Here is a 15,769-nt window from a genome sequence, read left to right as displayed (position 1 = left end):
ATTTTGGAGAGTTTTGTGTTTAATGTTAACCCTTAAAGACCCACAACTTTGTCACAACTTTCAAATGTTTTTTTTTTTTTCTTTTCCAAGTGATTTATCACCATTCATTATAATATTATCTTCTGCATTTTGCATTTTTTCAGTGAAAATCTGATATTTTCCTATATTGATCCAATATTATATATTAATCCAAAAGCTATTCAAATCAAATCAGAAAAGAATTAGGAGAGAGTGACTTTTTCAACTAAATATATCATTAAATGAACATAAAAACAAGTGTCTCCATCCACTGTCCTTTATCCAATTCATGGGTTTTACTGGTGAATCAATGATGTCGAAGATGATGGTGTTTCCACATTCACTATGGAGCTTCTGAACATCCAAGTGGGTCATATCTGATGACCACATGAGAAGGTGACAAACTGTATTTTACACCAATTGTTTACATGTATTGATAGGATTAGTGGATTAACAGGTATTAAACAGTTTAGATCAGTGGATACTTTTGGTCGGCAGTTGATGCTTGGGTCTTTATGGGTTAATTTAGGAAACAAGTGGGGCTGTGAAAACCTCCAGTGTGTACTTATTTTCATCTGGTTTAGCCTCGTGATGATACCCAGTTTGCATGAACCAAAGCCAGAGGCCAGTGCAACACCTCTTTAATAAAGCTAACTGTAAATGTGTGAAGATTTACCTTGTTGTTTTGGTCAAACCACAGACAGCAGAACAAGAGTCAGTACAAAAAGTTTTACAGACGTCTGTTTAAATTAGGCTTTTTTTTTTTTTTTTTTTTGCAAAACCCACAATTTACAGTAATTACTTAACAATAACTGTATCACTGTATGTGGTTTCCAAACTCTTCTTATCACATACAAACTCACAAGAGGAGAAATGTCTTCAAGACTACAAACCAGTGAGGGTTGCAGTAATGGGACCAGTGGCAGGTAAGGCAGCGGTGGCAGCATATGTTGGACATGTCTGTGCTGGTCCTGTGACCTTTGACCCTTCAGGATCTGACACTTCAGCTTGGTCCTCATCAACACCAAACAACCTATGAGAGGAAACAAAAAAAAACCCAAAAATTGTATAAAAGATCCAACAAAATAAAAATGGCATGAATGATGTACCAAGACAAGCATTATTTTACAGCCTTATGGTAGGTGACCGTCTGTACAAAGACCAAAACCTCTTTTTTTTTTACTAAGTTGTGTTTGGTTTTCTTTTATAGTCCATCCATTCTACCAACCAAAGACGAAGCCTCACCTGTGTTTCTGAGCCAGTACACACTCGCCTCCATCCTGCGGATCAAGGTTGTAGATGAAAAGCTGGCCATCAGCTGTAGCTACGAGGAGCCGTGGAAGCTTCTGGACTCTGAAACATGGGGTCAAGTGTTTCATAATCATTAGTGTTATGTTGTGGATCCACTAACCTTAGTGCAATCTAAAAGTAAACCACAACTATTCAAGCTAACAGTTATTAGTATAGCTATAATACTTGTCCCAATTCTCCTGAACTTAAAAACATCCCCATCTTGCATCTCAGAATTGTACAAAATGTTGAAGCTTCGTCAACTCTCAGAGCCTACAGTCACACACCAACAAGCATAATGACAAAAGCTCACATAGCCAGGGTGCAGATGTTCTTCTGGCCTGATGCAAGGAGGTGAACGGTGGCGAAGGCCCGGTCCTGGCTCATCATACCAGATACCTGAGCTGGGAAGTAGCTGCTGGCTGTAGAGAACATCTTCCCCACATAGGCTCCCCAGCTGGAGTCCTCATCCCCTCGGCTGTAGCCGAGAGAAAAAAAAAGAGCTCTTTACATTTATACTGTAGTAAATAACAAGTCAAATGACTCAGTTTTAGGGAAAATAATACTTTGACATCTGATTCAAAGTACCTTGCTCCAACCTAGATTTTTTTGGTTAGTTTGATGTTCAGGGATTAAGATCTATTATTTAGGTACTGGCATTCATAAATGGTCTGAAATACACTGCAGTTAATTTTAGACCTGCATAATGTGATTTAAGTGCCACAATCATCTGTGCAAAGAGGGAGAGACAAAAGAAGGGTAGGACAGGAAAGAAAGCAAGATCAAGAAGAACCAGGTAAGAAAATGGACAGACTAGTGGCCAAACAGTAACTGTTAAACTGAGAAAGAAAAACATTCCATTCACAATATTATTTTATATATAGGCTACATCATGGAATTCATGTGTTCTCCCCACATTAAATGCTTTCCAGAAGAACATGTACACTTAACATATATCAGTGGACTTTGTTCTAAACAGGACATTTTCATTACATTGTCCTAATTAACTAAATGCTTTACTATTTGCTTCCTTTCATTAAACAAGGAGGAGAAGAACAGGGAGAGACTCTGGGAGATGAGAGAGAGCAGTTTGTATTATATAATACAGACAAGAAGGAAAAAGGCAGAAACAAACATTGAAAAAGTCAACTTCAAGTAATGTGTTTTACATGTTGTACATAGCATTTCAAATAAAAGTCAAAAAATAAGTCCAAGGTCCATTTTTGGTATTTTGGTACTCACTATAGGGGGTTGTTTTACTCCAGAAACATACATATACTGTTTATGTCTATATGTGTATGTTGAAGAGCTGCTGTATCAAAAGGAGTTGTCTTCCTCTGGACACTAGGGTTAGGGTAATTTCTTTTATGATTCCAATCCATTCCTCTTTTGCGTTGGCTCAGCATTTAAGTAACTTGTAGGGCTGGACAATTTTGGCCAGAAATAAAATCCAGATTTTTTTCTCTAAAAATTCGATTTTCGATTTCTGGGTAAAACTACAAAAGACAACAGATGTCTGCATGTTGTTATTGTGTGCTCCCACTCTGGCGTGTGATGTTTGAGGTGCTGAAATAAGTTGGTTCTGCCGCTGTCTTTGACAGACACCGCCTTTAGGTGGAGTTTGTAGCGAGAAATGGTTTAGTCCTCATCGGAAACTTCAAAGCTGTACCAATTCCACACAACCGACTTGCTCTTGCTATTTTTAGCCACAAACTTTTCACTCTCCTTAGCAAACCCCATTTGTGTACTGGTGTGTGGAGACCAAAGACTGTGGAGACTGCTCTCACAGTTAGAAGGAGGAGCCTACGGTAGCCTGGAGACACAAGAGAGATGAAATTTGATTTGACAATTACCCTTTTTAAAACATCGTCCTATTTAAATAATCCGATTTCGATTTAAAATCGATTAATCATGTGGCCCTAATAACTTGTATCAGATTTGCTGGTTTAGTCACAGACTTTCCTACCTAAAAAGTGTTATGCTTTTCTTTCACAAGAATGAATGTGAGAATGATGGTCTGAAATTGCATTAAAATGTACAGAACAGTGAAATGTGTCTTGCCTGGCCAACCAGCAGTCTGGCTGCTCAGCCCCCCTAGACCTCTGACCCAAGAATCACCCCTGCAGTAGATACAACACTGACATGATTTCAGAATGCGACGTCTGTAGTGTTCGTACCTTGGTCCCGTTTGTTCCATTTTAAAGATGTGCACCGTCTCTGTGTTGCTGGACGCACAGAGGAACTGGCCATCAGGGCTGAATGACAGAGAGCTTATAGTGACGTACCTACATTCAGAGAGACAGATGCAGACAGACACACCAGCACTTCGTTAGCCTCATAGCATAATTACCTAAGTCATATTGTTGGCCAAATTGTGACACAGTATCTACATAAAATGAAGCAGCAGTATGAGGAGAGTAAAGTTACACAAATATCAGATATCATTGGTTGGCCAAAAATATGATTTAGGCAGTTATGCTATGAGGCTAACGACTTGATGAACATTAAATAAATAAATTCATAGGCTAGACAGGTATTCTAAAGCTGTTCTCTTTTATATTCATGGGTTTTGTTGTTTTAGTTGTATATCAGCCAACACAGTGGACGTTTGTACGTCATCCCATACACTGCCACTTATTGGCCAGTTGTGGAAAGTGTAATTTTTTTACTCAACCAAGATGGCCGACAGGAAGTCAGAAATGCTGAACATCCCAGGAATATCTTGTAAATCCTTCTATAGCAGGACACCCCTGAAGGTAGAAAAAATATGCTAGCATCAAGTAATATCTAAGAATTAACATCATTGTCAAAAAAATCTACATATTTATTTTATATTGGAACAAATTTGCAATTAATCTTATGTCCACTAAATTGGACGCCATGCATCACTGGCTGCATTTTAACTGGAATTCATACCATCACTATAACTTTACTGTTCTTGATAAACTTGATCTGCAGTAACAAGTTTTAGTGTAAATCAATTGCTAATTGTTATTATAGTGTAATTAAGTTTTTTTTTTTTAAAAACAAAAAGTTTTTGGTTTCTTTGCATATTATCTCCAAAAAGTGAGCAAGAACTCGTATTAGAATATGTTCAAATGTGAGGAAACATCAGCTTAGCAACATTAAAAATGTTTTTATTTCAGAGTTTTCACACAGTATATGACTTTCTGATATTGGTTTGTTAAATATATATTTAAACGCATGGTGTCCAGCTGAGTGGATATATTTGTAACTCCATAAAAAATGGGTTTATAAAAGAAAATTTCAATTGCATTGTTTGTTTTTTTTAAAGAGAAATAAAAACCCTAAGGTTCTCATAATTCATGCATGAAAGGGTTAAGACAATATGACTGCAAGGCAAGACTCTGTAATCAGGTCAAAGTTTGAACTCTTACCTCTTCATACCCCGGCGGAACTCAAACAGACGCTGGCCTTCAGGAATGGAAAACACTCTGATGACGGTGCCCTGCACAGAAAGACAAGTGTTTGAGAAGAAAGTTCTGTCCAGATGGTGTGTTGAGAACAAGCTGTGAGAACTCGCAAACAAGTATATTATGGCCAATTCATACCCCACCCCCACACACACACACACAATAAACTCCCATGTCAGTAGTCAGTAGTGCAGGGTGATATACGCTAGAATTACTTAATTTTTCAACATTTTTGGGGGGGTTAGCTTTTCAGGTAAGTCAAGTGACAAAGCTAACTGACCTAAATATTAAAACTAAAAAAACTTTAATCAGTAAAAATATTAGACTTCCACAAAGATCACAGTTTACTACCCCACTTCTCAGTTGTGTTTACACATTAAAATAAAAACACATCAAAAACCAAAAATTATAATGCAATTATAACATAATGGTCAAGGAATTTGACAGTTCATAATATAATAAAAGGCCGTAACATCCTGAATCATCACACTTACTCTGGATCATGCACTCAGGTTGGAGTGTTCTGAAAGAGTGTCATAAGAAGGACAGTAGGTGTGGTAGTTGTACAGTGGTGGTGTACTGTCACACGTGTCCAAGAAAATACACTGATGTCCCAAATATACAATGTAAATACAATCAAATCCTCTTTACAGAAGAGGGGTATATTCTGGCCTGGAGGGATATAGTCTGGCCTAGGAGAGTTTATCTCCTGGGTATGCTCTGGCCTGGGCCAAACTATACCCAGGTTTAATGTGGGCAGGGGTTAATTTGGCCTGATACACTGGGAGTGAAAAGAAATTTCTCTGTCCTTGTGGAGTATGTAACAGGTTTTGTAAATACACACCAATGGCTCTGGACAAAGTGATGATTTGAGAGTGAGAACAGGCTCATAGAAACAGTTGTTAACTGTCTTTATTACCTCCGCCAAGGAGGCTATGTTTTTGCTGGCGTTGGTTTGTCTGTTTGTCTGTCTGTGTGTTTGTCTGTCTGTCTGTGTGCAAGATAACTCAAAAAGTTATGGATGGATTTGGATGAAAATTTCAGGAAAGGCTGATACTGGCATAAGGAACAAATGATTAAATTTTGGTGGTGATCGGGGGTAGGGGGCCCACAGATTGGCCTTGGCGGAGGTCTGCGCTCTCCAGGTGCTTCTAGTTTTATAATGAAACATGGGTAATACAGTGAAAGTTGCTGCCAGCTACCAAAGGTTAGACGCTCTCTTGAAAGATCATTACATTACCGGGATGGAAAATTTAAGGGTTGAGAATAAAGAATTTGTGTTGGTTAGAGGAGTTGGTGATACAACAATTAGAGAAAACAGTCAAATGAAAACAGGATTTACTGGAGAAACAGCTGATAACTATGCTGAACTTCATGGTAACAGCTATATTTTATTAACCCTCCGGTGTCCCGCCCAGAAAGGCCTTTCCTAACCATCAAAAGGGTGTAATCTGCACAGTCCTGTAGTAAGGTCAAAATGTTTTTCATAGTTTCCTTAAAAAATTTTTTTAAATTCTTTTGTATTTCATCAACTTAGCCATAAACAAAAATACCGAATACTCAATAACTGTCATATTTTTTAACCCTTTAAATGCCATGTTTGTAATGTAAACAAACCATATCTTTAATGCAAAAAACACAAAAAAGCTTTTTTTTCCCAATATACGACATAACATTGGATAACTTATTTTTGATTTTTGCAGCCTGGCATATTTCAATGATTAACAGCAACAGTGGTTAATATGCATTATTATTTTTGTTAATGTTAAAAGCTAGAATATGTCAATGCGCACTTTTTACTCACTTCAGAGAAGGGTGTTAGTGTAGTTATTTTGCTATTGTTTACAATGTGCTGATTTTAGTCGGTCAAAATTTTAAAAAATTATGCAGCAATTAACAACTTTTGAAATTGGACCCAATACAAATTGTGAAAAACAATATGAGCGTTTATAACATGAATTGCAAAGTGTGCGTAATATGTTCACCCAGATACCGGAAGGTTAATGCTAAGAAAAGACATCATGGAAAGGTCTGAAACCAAACTGATTTGAAAAGCTGGGAAGTGTCCATCCACATTGCTGCAACTTCACTCTACAATGGTTTTGTCTAATCACAAATCTCTGACCTGAACTGGGCTTAAGACCTTCAGTGTTCTTTGCAGTACTTCTCATATTTGATGCTAAACAGTCTGTCGACATCATGAGGTCTGAGAGCTCATAGCCACCAAACATAAGCTGTTTTTTTTTTTAGAATCTGTGAATGTTTCTTACTTTCTCGGATGCGCTGGCTAGCCTGGTGGCGGAGACGTTGAAGGTGAGAGCTGCCAGAGGACTGTCATGAGCTGGGATCAGTGTCACTGTGGTCTGAAAGGATGACAAAGCCAAACATAAATGCAACTCAGATTCCTTACTAACCATGTTAAATCTTTTCACATCCACCCTTTTAATTGAACCCTAAGCAAATGTACTTAAGAGTTCAGGGAGGTTAGAGAAAAAGTAGGGCTAAAGTAGATGTAATGGATATAATTTGAAGTCAAGTTCACCTATATAAGTCTGCTTTCCCCCACCAGCAAATAAAACTGATTTATTTTTGATTTATTTAACCAATATTTAACCAGGTAGGTCAATTGAGAACCAGTTCTCATTTACTGGTTAAATTATGGAACAATCAAACAGATGAAATAAAGCACAGTAACAACATAAATCAGTTTAAAGGAATATACAAAATAAGTTGTTTAAATAAATATATGAGGAAAAGCAGCTTAATCCAGGACATTTATGGCAGTGTTTAAAAAAGAGATATAACTGTATTGTTTCATGTTGTTCTGCTCTTCATTTAAACAAATCCATCCATCTTTGAATGTACCTTATTTACACATAGTTAAATCATAGTCACAGTTTTCACCAGTCATAGTTTTTTCCACATTGCTGGCCCTTCACTGTTGTATGAAAGAACACAGAGCTTCTGGGGTTGCTCATTCACTGATGCTCGATCAGCTGATGAAACCTGAAGTGTTTGGTACATGAGCACAGTTCAATCTGGCAAAGGCTGAACAATAAGCACTAACTGCTGTGAATGAATAACAAAGTGGAACATAACCAAATGAAAGGGCATCATTCTCCAGAGTGAAAAGACTTTCAGGTTCCAGGAATAATATCTCAAGCAGAGAGAATAGTCTCAGCCGAACAAGTATCACAACACGTTGTATGAGAAGACGACACTCGGAGTGAAACAGAATGAGCATCGCTGTGTTCTGGAAATTAGTTCAGTTTCAAGGATGTGACCAGTTTTCAGTCATATAAATGGTGGCCCACATTGCTCAGATTTATAAAACGTGGATATGTTTTGCTAGATTTTGGTCTCAACACCCTGGTATGTAGGAAAGTGAGGAAACACTGCTTACCAACAAATGATACAAGTAAGATTATGTGGTAGAAATAAACAAAGCCATGTGACTTCCTGGTTGTTTATGTCCATGACCAAACCCTGACAAAGCACGGTTCTGAAAAAAAAAAGCCCACCCCAATTTATTCTCCATATATTCCATTCAAACTAATCCTAAAGAGCTTCATAAAATAAATTTGTAAAATATATAAGGCTATCTTTTGGCTCCAGACAGTTTTTTTTTTTCTATTTCTGTCCTAAAATGACTATTTAGATGGTAAAGGCCCATGCACTATTACTACGTGGAGGAAATGGTGATCTTGTTGCTTACCAAATTGTTGGCATCATACACCACAATCTCCCCAATGGTGGCACTGCCAGGGTAGGCCAAGTACGAGTTGGAATGGTTGACAGAAAGAGCACACAGACCTGTGAAAATACATATGAAGCAAGTTTTCAACCTGAACTTTTACAGTGAGCCAAAGAAGTCATCTATGAGCTGTAGGTGAGCATGGTGACATACCACTATAGGCAGGGCAGTTACTATTAAGAAGATATATTTTCATATTGTTATAATTCTAATTAATTTATTGTGACTGACGAAGAAAGTAGAATGTTGCAAGTGTCCAGTATTCCCATTTTAAACATGACATAACATATGACCATCTGCTGTTACATGTCAAGCTTGTGTTCTTCACTGTCTACAAATTGATGAGTCACAGACTTACTGTCTACCTTCTCTTTAAAGAAACACCACTAACTTCACTGTCCAAGGTTCTTCCTTCTACTGTTTAAGGTAAAATGTGTACATAGGTGGAGTTGAGAAGTAATCGACCAATTGATAGTTCACCTAACATGGAAAAGGACTAAATGTATGTAAGCTTTGAAAATTCTTCTGTTGATCAGACGGCAGGGGGGAAGGCTTTGGACAGTGCGGTCTGTTGTCTCATACATTATTGCATATGTAAAAATATATATGCTTAACCCCAATTCAGTGACGTTTTACCTCCACCAGGAGGTATTGTGATAACTTCGCTTTTTGTGTTTGTTTGTTTGTTAGCAACTTTACAGGAAAACTATTCCAACAATCTTTACCAAATTGTACCCACAGATAGGCCTAGGCCCTGGGACCAACCCATTAAATTTTGGGCCAAGTAGGCCAAAGTTCAAGGTCACAGCAAGGTCACAAAATCTACAATTTTCCTGTCTCTCATCATTGAGCAATTTCGAAAATTCATAAAAAATTCAAAACGACTCCGATTAGCCTCCAATTTGATCCACCCGTAGCTTATAACAATATCTTGTATCTGGCACAAAATTGTCCCCATCCACTGTGGAATGTGGACTCTGTGGACATTTCACTTTAACATTGGAAATCCCATTTATGATACATTTTTCATTATAACTCAACAAATATTGACTGGAATTTAATATAATTTGACATACACACGACTGGTACCAAGCTTCAACTTTTTCTGCTGTATGGAACAACCTTGAACTGTTTAATTGAAAAAGAAATAGTCGATCCACACATGCACACCATTCGGGGTGCTTAGTGGAGGTTTGCGTTCTCTGAACAGTTGTTGTGTTCTTGCTTCAAAACTGTGTCCAGAGTGCTAAAAACTCCCATGACATGACACACATTTAGTCTTTACTTGTCTTCATTTTGGCTTATTTTTTTATTTAAACAAAATGTTTTAGTGTTTCCATCCAGTTGATTAAGAGAATAAAACTTGTTTTTTGTTGTCTTAGCCTTGTTTTGACATATTTTATCTCATTTTCACCGTGATTTTTTCCCCATGTTTTCATCTTGTTTTGACTTTTGTGTCATGTCTCCTTCAGTCATAAGTCTTTTGTTGTGGTGTTTCTGCATTCTTAGGTTCATTTCCTGTTTTTTTCGTATTATTTACCTTGTTCCTTGTGTCAGTTTTACACTTCCTCCCTCTGTTTTTCCCACCTCAGTGATTGTCTACGTTGCCCTAATGTGCCACACCTGTGCTCCCATCATCCTGACCTGTCTTGTGTATTTAGTTTGTCTGCGTCGTTGTCCTTGTGCCAGTTCGTCTTTGTTTATCTCTCAAGAGATCCAATCTGTTACTTTCCAATGTAGATATCTAAGCTTTGCTGTTTTGTGAAAGTGTCTGCCTTCCTCATGGATTAAAGATCTCATCAACATTTAAGAGTGTTTGGAGTCATGCTCTTGAGTCCTGTGCATATTTCTTGTCATTATGTCCTTAAAATCATTTTGCTCTACACAGCTTTTACCATGTTTTCATCCTTTTGTGTTTTTTTAAGCTGCTTTCATCTTGTGCGTCTTTCATGACATTTTCTTGATGTCTTTTACACCTTTATCTAATTGAGTTTTATTTACTCCATTTGCATTTTTTGGTCTTATTTCATCTTTAACTGTTTAAAACCTGACATCGCTGACACACCCTGCGATTATGCAGTCTGGATGGCTGTAACTGTTTCACTGTTTCCAACAGTTTCTGAAATCTGAGACATTGCACTTTATGGGTTTTATTGGGTCATTACGGAAATTTCACTTACGCCTGCACTAGAAGCTGGAGGAGAAGCCGTTTTATCAGTATCATAGCATGCAGTAAATTGTAAATGATTGCTAGATTTTGAAAGATCTAGAAAAAAGTGCTCTGGAAAAATGGGCAAATGGATTCACTCACAGCATATTTTCTAACTTTTAGTTAGTCAAAATAAGAAAAAGAGTCCAGGCCGACCATTTTAGGCTTAGGGTTTAAAGGGTTAACATAATTTTGTTTCTGTCTTTTATGACACTTTCCTAGAAGGCCTTGTAATGTCATGTAATTTTCATGTTGTTGCATATTTTATGTCTTTATTATTTGTTGTTAAATCTTTTCTGACATTTTCATGTTACAATGGCTTTTGCACTGATGTCTTGTTTCGCCTTTTACAACTTTTTATAGTCTTAAATTAAGATTAAAATCACAAATCACTTTCTGGTTCCTTCAACTTTTACTCAGGACTAAAAATCCACCTTTGAACTGGAAAGAAATAATGATTTGACTTTTATTTTGATCATTACTGATATATGATGTAATATGACATGACAATAATCCAGGACTGCAAGGCTGAAATGCAGCTTCTTTCCAGAGGCTGTGAGACTGATGAACTATCTACCATTCCTACCTCAAATATATCACAGAGCTGCACTTTATGTCATGCATGCCTTGCACTTTATTTTTCTTGGCTGCTACAGAATGTCTTTTAAATGGTGAATGCGTTTTACTTATGTGTCTGTTTTTAGATATTTTTACTATTTTATTTTATTTCTTATCTTATTGCTGGGACCTTAGTACACATTTTGTTCTTTCATGTGCTACATTGAATGAATGACAGTAAATTAACTTTGAACCTTGACATGACGATATGACATGATATAACATGATATGATATATAACATGACATGGAAATGCACATCATGGTCCAGCTTTATTTAACTCATGCTCATTTAGTATCAGGTCTTACCTGAGGGGTTGGGTGGAGTGTTGAGAAGCGTTTGTAGCAGCTCCATGTCTTTAATGTTGTGGATATAAATGGACTCTTCAAGGCACACAACAAGCCTCTGGAAGACACAGAAGCCACTGTTAGATTATTTACTGACATGGGCTCACATCTTACTTAGGGTCACAACAACACCCACACTGTTCACAAGTAGAAAGAGACAATGAAGGGACCTCAAAGCTGCCCTTTCAGTTTGTTAATCAAACACAATTGTTCAGGTCTTTGTAATATTTGGAGATTAGATTTTGGATGACAATCTACCTGCTGTATGGAGACAGTGACCTCACAAAACTCCACATCTACACCAGTAACATGAGAGAATACTGAAGATGAGGACAGTGAACCTTTGTATTTACATGTTTTGCTGTTTAAGATCATTTCTCACAATAGAGCTTAATAATGCCCTCCATTGTTTCGGTTATATGTTTTTAAGCATAAGCAGAATGACTTAAGGGCTAGAGCATCCATCCCCAATGGTTAAGCTAAAGACCCACAGGTAGACTGACTAGTTAACTGGACAGCATTTTCATCCATGGTCACCATTTGATGTCCTGCATATTGAGACAATGTCCCCAATGTCTCTCTCTCTCTTTCTCTCTCTCTTTCTCTTCCTTTACCCTCTGTCTTTAACCCCAACTGGTCAAGGCAGACAACCATCCTCCAGGAGTCAGGGTCTGCTCAAGGTTTTTGCTGTTAAAAGGAAGTTTTTCCCTCATCACTATCACCAAGTATTTGCTCCTGGAGGATTCTGTTGGGTTTCTGTAAATTGGCTTAAGAGTCTGGTTTCGACCAGCTCTAAATGCAAAGTGTCATGAGATAACTTTTGATATGATCTGGCACTATATAAATAAAATCTGATTTGATTTGAATGTCCCACATTGAGATTTTGAAGAGAAAACATACACCACGCAGCCATAACATTCTGACCACTGACAGGCAAAGTGGTGTTAATTTTGATTATCGCCTTATAATGGGACTTGTCAGTGGGTGGGATATATTAGGCAGCAAGTGAACATGTAGATCTCAAAATTGATGTGTTGGAAACTTGCAACATGGGCAAGAATAGATGTGAGACACTTTTCCAAGGGAGAAACTGTGATGGCCTAATGGCCAAACACTCAGAATCTCCAGCTGTTGTTATTCATTTCCAATGTAAAGTGGTTAGTACCTACCAAAAATTTCTAAAAAAAAACAACAAATCTCAACCACTTGAGCATCTATGGGAGCATAACATTATCATCACCTGTTTGTCTAATAGTGTGTATAATCGCCTTTTTCCACAAAAACAGCTCTGACGAAAGGCCTGGACTCCACCAGACCTCTGAAGGTGTGTATGTGGTATCAGTCAGTATTGTTACAATATGACCACTGTCAAAGTCACTCAGTCCTTTATGTTTTTTATTTGGCTGCTTCCAACACAGCTTCGAGGACTAAATGTTCACTTGCTGCCCAATACATGCAACCCAGTAAAAGTCCATTGTAATAAAAGAATCAATATTATTACCACATCTGTCAGTGATCAGAATGTTACGGCTGATTGGTGTAAGTTAACATCAGGTTTACATTCAAGTTGTCTTAAGTTTTTTTAATTTCAGAAAACCTGCAAAAAAGCGAATTTCTGTTATTTCAGACTAAAACTAATATATTATTTTAATCACTCAAACCATTCACATCAGAGGATGTTGTTTATCTTTGTCCATGTTGCTTCTTTTTATTTCATTTTTCTTCATTTTATTAAGGAATATGCTCATTTTATTGATGCAATGAAATAATTAACTTTAAATCATGTGAAGAAAAGTGCTGGAATATGCTAATTATTCTCATGATTTAGATGCAGGTAAAGTTCTTAGGCTGGTATGGGACTGAATTCTGTCTGGGGTTTTGAATATACAGTCGTGGAAAAAATTATTAGACCACCCTTGTTTTCTTGAATATCTTTCATTTTAATGTCTGATACAACTAAAGGTACATGTGTTTGGATAAATATAATGATAACAACAAAAATAGCTCATAAGAGTTTAATTTCAGAGCTGATATCTAGCCATTTTCCATGGTTTTCTTGATAATAACCTAAATCACTTCAGTTCTTACATCAGTAGCTATGGCATTGTACTACCAAAAACAGTACTTTTAGGCATTCCATGTTTTCTTTTCTGTCTGTCTTAGTCACGATACACACAGGAGTTAGTAATTGATTGCATAACCATGGTTTCTGATGACTTTTGATGGTCTAATTATTTTTTCCGTGACTGTATGACTCGGATATAAAACTATTCCAGACTGAGGCCACAAGCTTCAGTGTGCAGAGGATGTTTACAGTCCTTGGAAACATTTGTCTGGCCATCCAGTAAGCAACCAATGTTGTGTTAAACAGTTAAGTTTAACAGTGGAGTCTACAGAGCTCACCCTGAATGAAAACATTCAGTCTGTGATGTGAGTAGTCCCCATCTGGTGTTGATGTGTTACAGTAAATTACTTTTTTCCTTCACTGGAAATGTGTTTCTAATAGTAGTGCAGCGTTCCATGTTTGTGTGCTGGCTTTTCAAGCTCTGTGAGTCAGTCAGATCAGAAGGACTCTGCTTTTGTTGTCTCAGCATGTCTTTTTATGGTCCGCAGGGTGATGCTGATGGACACGAGCTGTCCAGGAGATGTCAACCTCAATGTAATACAGTACACTCTGGAGAAGCTTTGTCAAATCTGACATGGTAGTGTTATATAAGGCCAACACTAATACATCCTTTACATATTATTAATCGATTTCTGATATAAGGTAGTTCAAATTAACCTTCAGCTGTAGAAAGATGAATGTAGAGGGTCTGTATTTGGTTTAGTTGGGTTGCAAATTAGGGCTGCACCAGATGACTATTTCAGTAGTTGACTAGTCATCGACTACAGTAACGACTAGTCCACTACACAGATTATAAACAAAAACAAAAAAACAAAAACAATGGCTCTTATTTATATTTATTACAGCATGTATTACAGTGTGTGTTATGTTATATAAATTTCCCTGTGGCAAAATGCACTGGTGAACAATCACACTGATAACAAGAGCAGAGCTGCAGCTATTGATTATTTCTCTAATCGATTAAACTAGTGATTATTTTCTTCGATTCAATTTGACTGAATGATTATTTGAAAAGGGGAAAAACAGTAAAAATGTTAAAAAGACATGTCTGAAAATGACAAACAACTTGTCCTTTATTCCAGCACCGGCTGAAACAACAACCACAAAAAGTAGAAAAGTAAAAGGATATAGAAAAAATATCTGCATAGAAATAACACTAATAGCAACAGTATAAAAGTATATATAAGAAAATATAAATATCTAAATATATCTAAAGATATAAACAACAACAAACAAGTCAAATGACATTTACAAGCACTATGTGCACTGCAGTATTCAACACATTTGGATCCACCTTACTAACTTACTAACAACTTAAGATGGAACTGATATACAACTTAAAAAAAAAAAAGCCAAATATTGTTAATGTTTGTGTGAAAGCTTAAAAGTTTAAAGAAGTAAGTGATGGTTCCAATGTAGAAATTTGAGCATATAGATATTTTATGCCTTTTTGTCCTCGTCTCTTATGTTATTTGTGTTGATCTTGGCGTCATTGCGTCACAATTGGTGTTCACGTGAAACACAACAGCACAACCAGTGTTTAGTGGCAGCAAAATTAAGGAAATGAAGCTTCATTTCAGGAAATTTATAAGTGAATAACGTCTTTAATGGATTTGAGTCGTTTAATCAATGAATCGTTTCAGTTCTAAACATGAGATAAGAGATCAAATGTGAGAACGACTTCTTCCATGTGATGAACTTGTGTTGATGATGAACCCCTTACCTGTCTGTTAAGCTTGACAGCCAGGATGTTGTTGGGGTAGCTGTAATTGCAGATCTCTGTCCCCTTCTTGAAGTGGTAGATGTACATGCGCAGCGGAATGGAAGAGCTCACCACCACCACCAGACTGCTGGAGAACAGACGCTCCACAATGTAGACATCTGGAGTCTCTACTGAGGGACGACACGGGACCAAACAGACACAGATTGTGAGCAAGACATCTCTAGAAATGTTAACTTTACTGGACTACCAATA

The 15,769-nt window shown here is 37.1% G+C and overlaps 1 protein-coding gene across 2 annotated transcripts in view; it reads right to left on the bottom strand.

The window, feature by feature from the left end:
• Nucleotides 1-15,769, bottom strand: part of LOC115424366 (WD repeat domain phosphoinositide-interacting protein 1-like) — a 35,163-nt gene that overhangs the window by 4,903 nt on the left and 14,491 nt on the right. The window contains exons 3-11 of one of the 2 annotated variants that reach the window (XM_030141585.1): nt 15,518-15,684; nt 11,631-11,727; nt 8,458-8,555; nt 7,013-7,105; nt 4,707-4,777; nt 3,486-3,593; nt 1,622-1,786; nt 1,264-1,371; nt 912-1,051 (exon numbers count right to left, since the gene is read on the bottom strand). In XM_030141585.1, the coding sequence (XP_029997445.1) occupies nt 912-1,051; nt 1,264-1,371; nt 1,622-1,786; nt 3,486-3,593; nt 4,707-4,777; nt 7,013-7,105; nt 8,458-8,555; nt 11,631-11,727; nt 15,518-15,684 (1,047 nt within the window). Of the gene's footprint in view, nt 1-911; nt 1,052-1,263; nt 1,372-1,621; nt 1,787-3,485; nt 3,594-4,706; nt 4,778-7,012; nt 7,106-8,457; nt 8,556-11,630; nt 11,728-15,517; nt 15,688-15,769 lie in introns of both variants that reach the window. The other variant, XM_030141584.1, reaches the window with a different exon arrangement.

Source organism: Sphaeramia orbicularis, chromosome 8, assembly GCF_902148855.1.
Source record: "Sphaeramia orbicularis chromosome 8, fSphaOr1.1, whole genome shotgun sequence".
Classification (NCBI taxonomy): Eukaryota; Metazoa; Chordata; class Actinopteri; order Kurtiformes; family Apogonidae; genus Sphaeramia; species Sphaeramia orbicularis.
The sequence above is the reverse complement of the archived record's forward strand: the minus strand, read 5'-3'. Positions and strand labels throughout refer to the sequence as shown.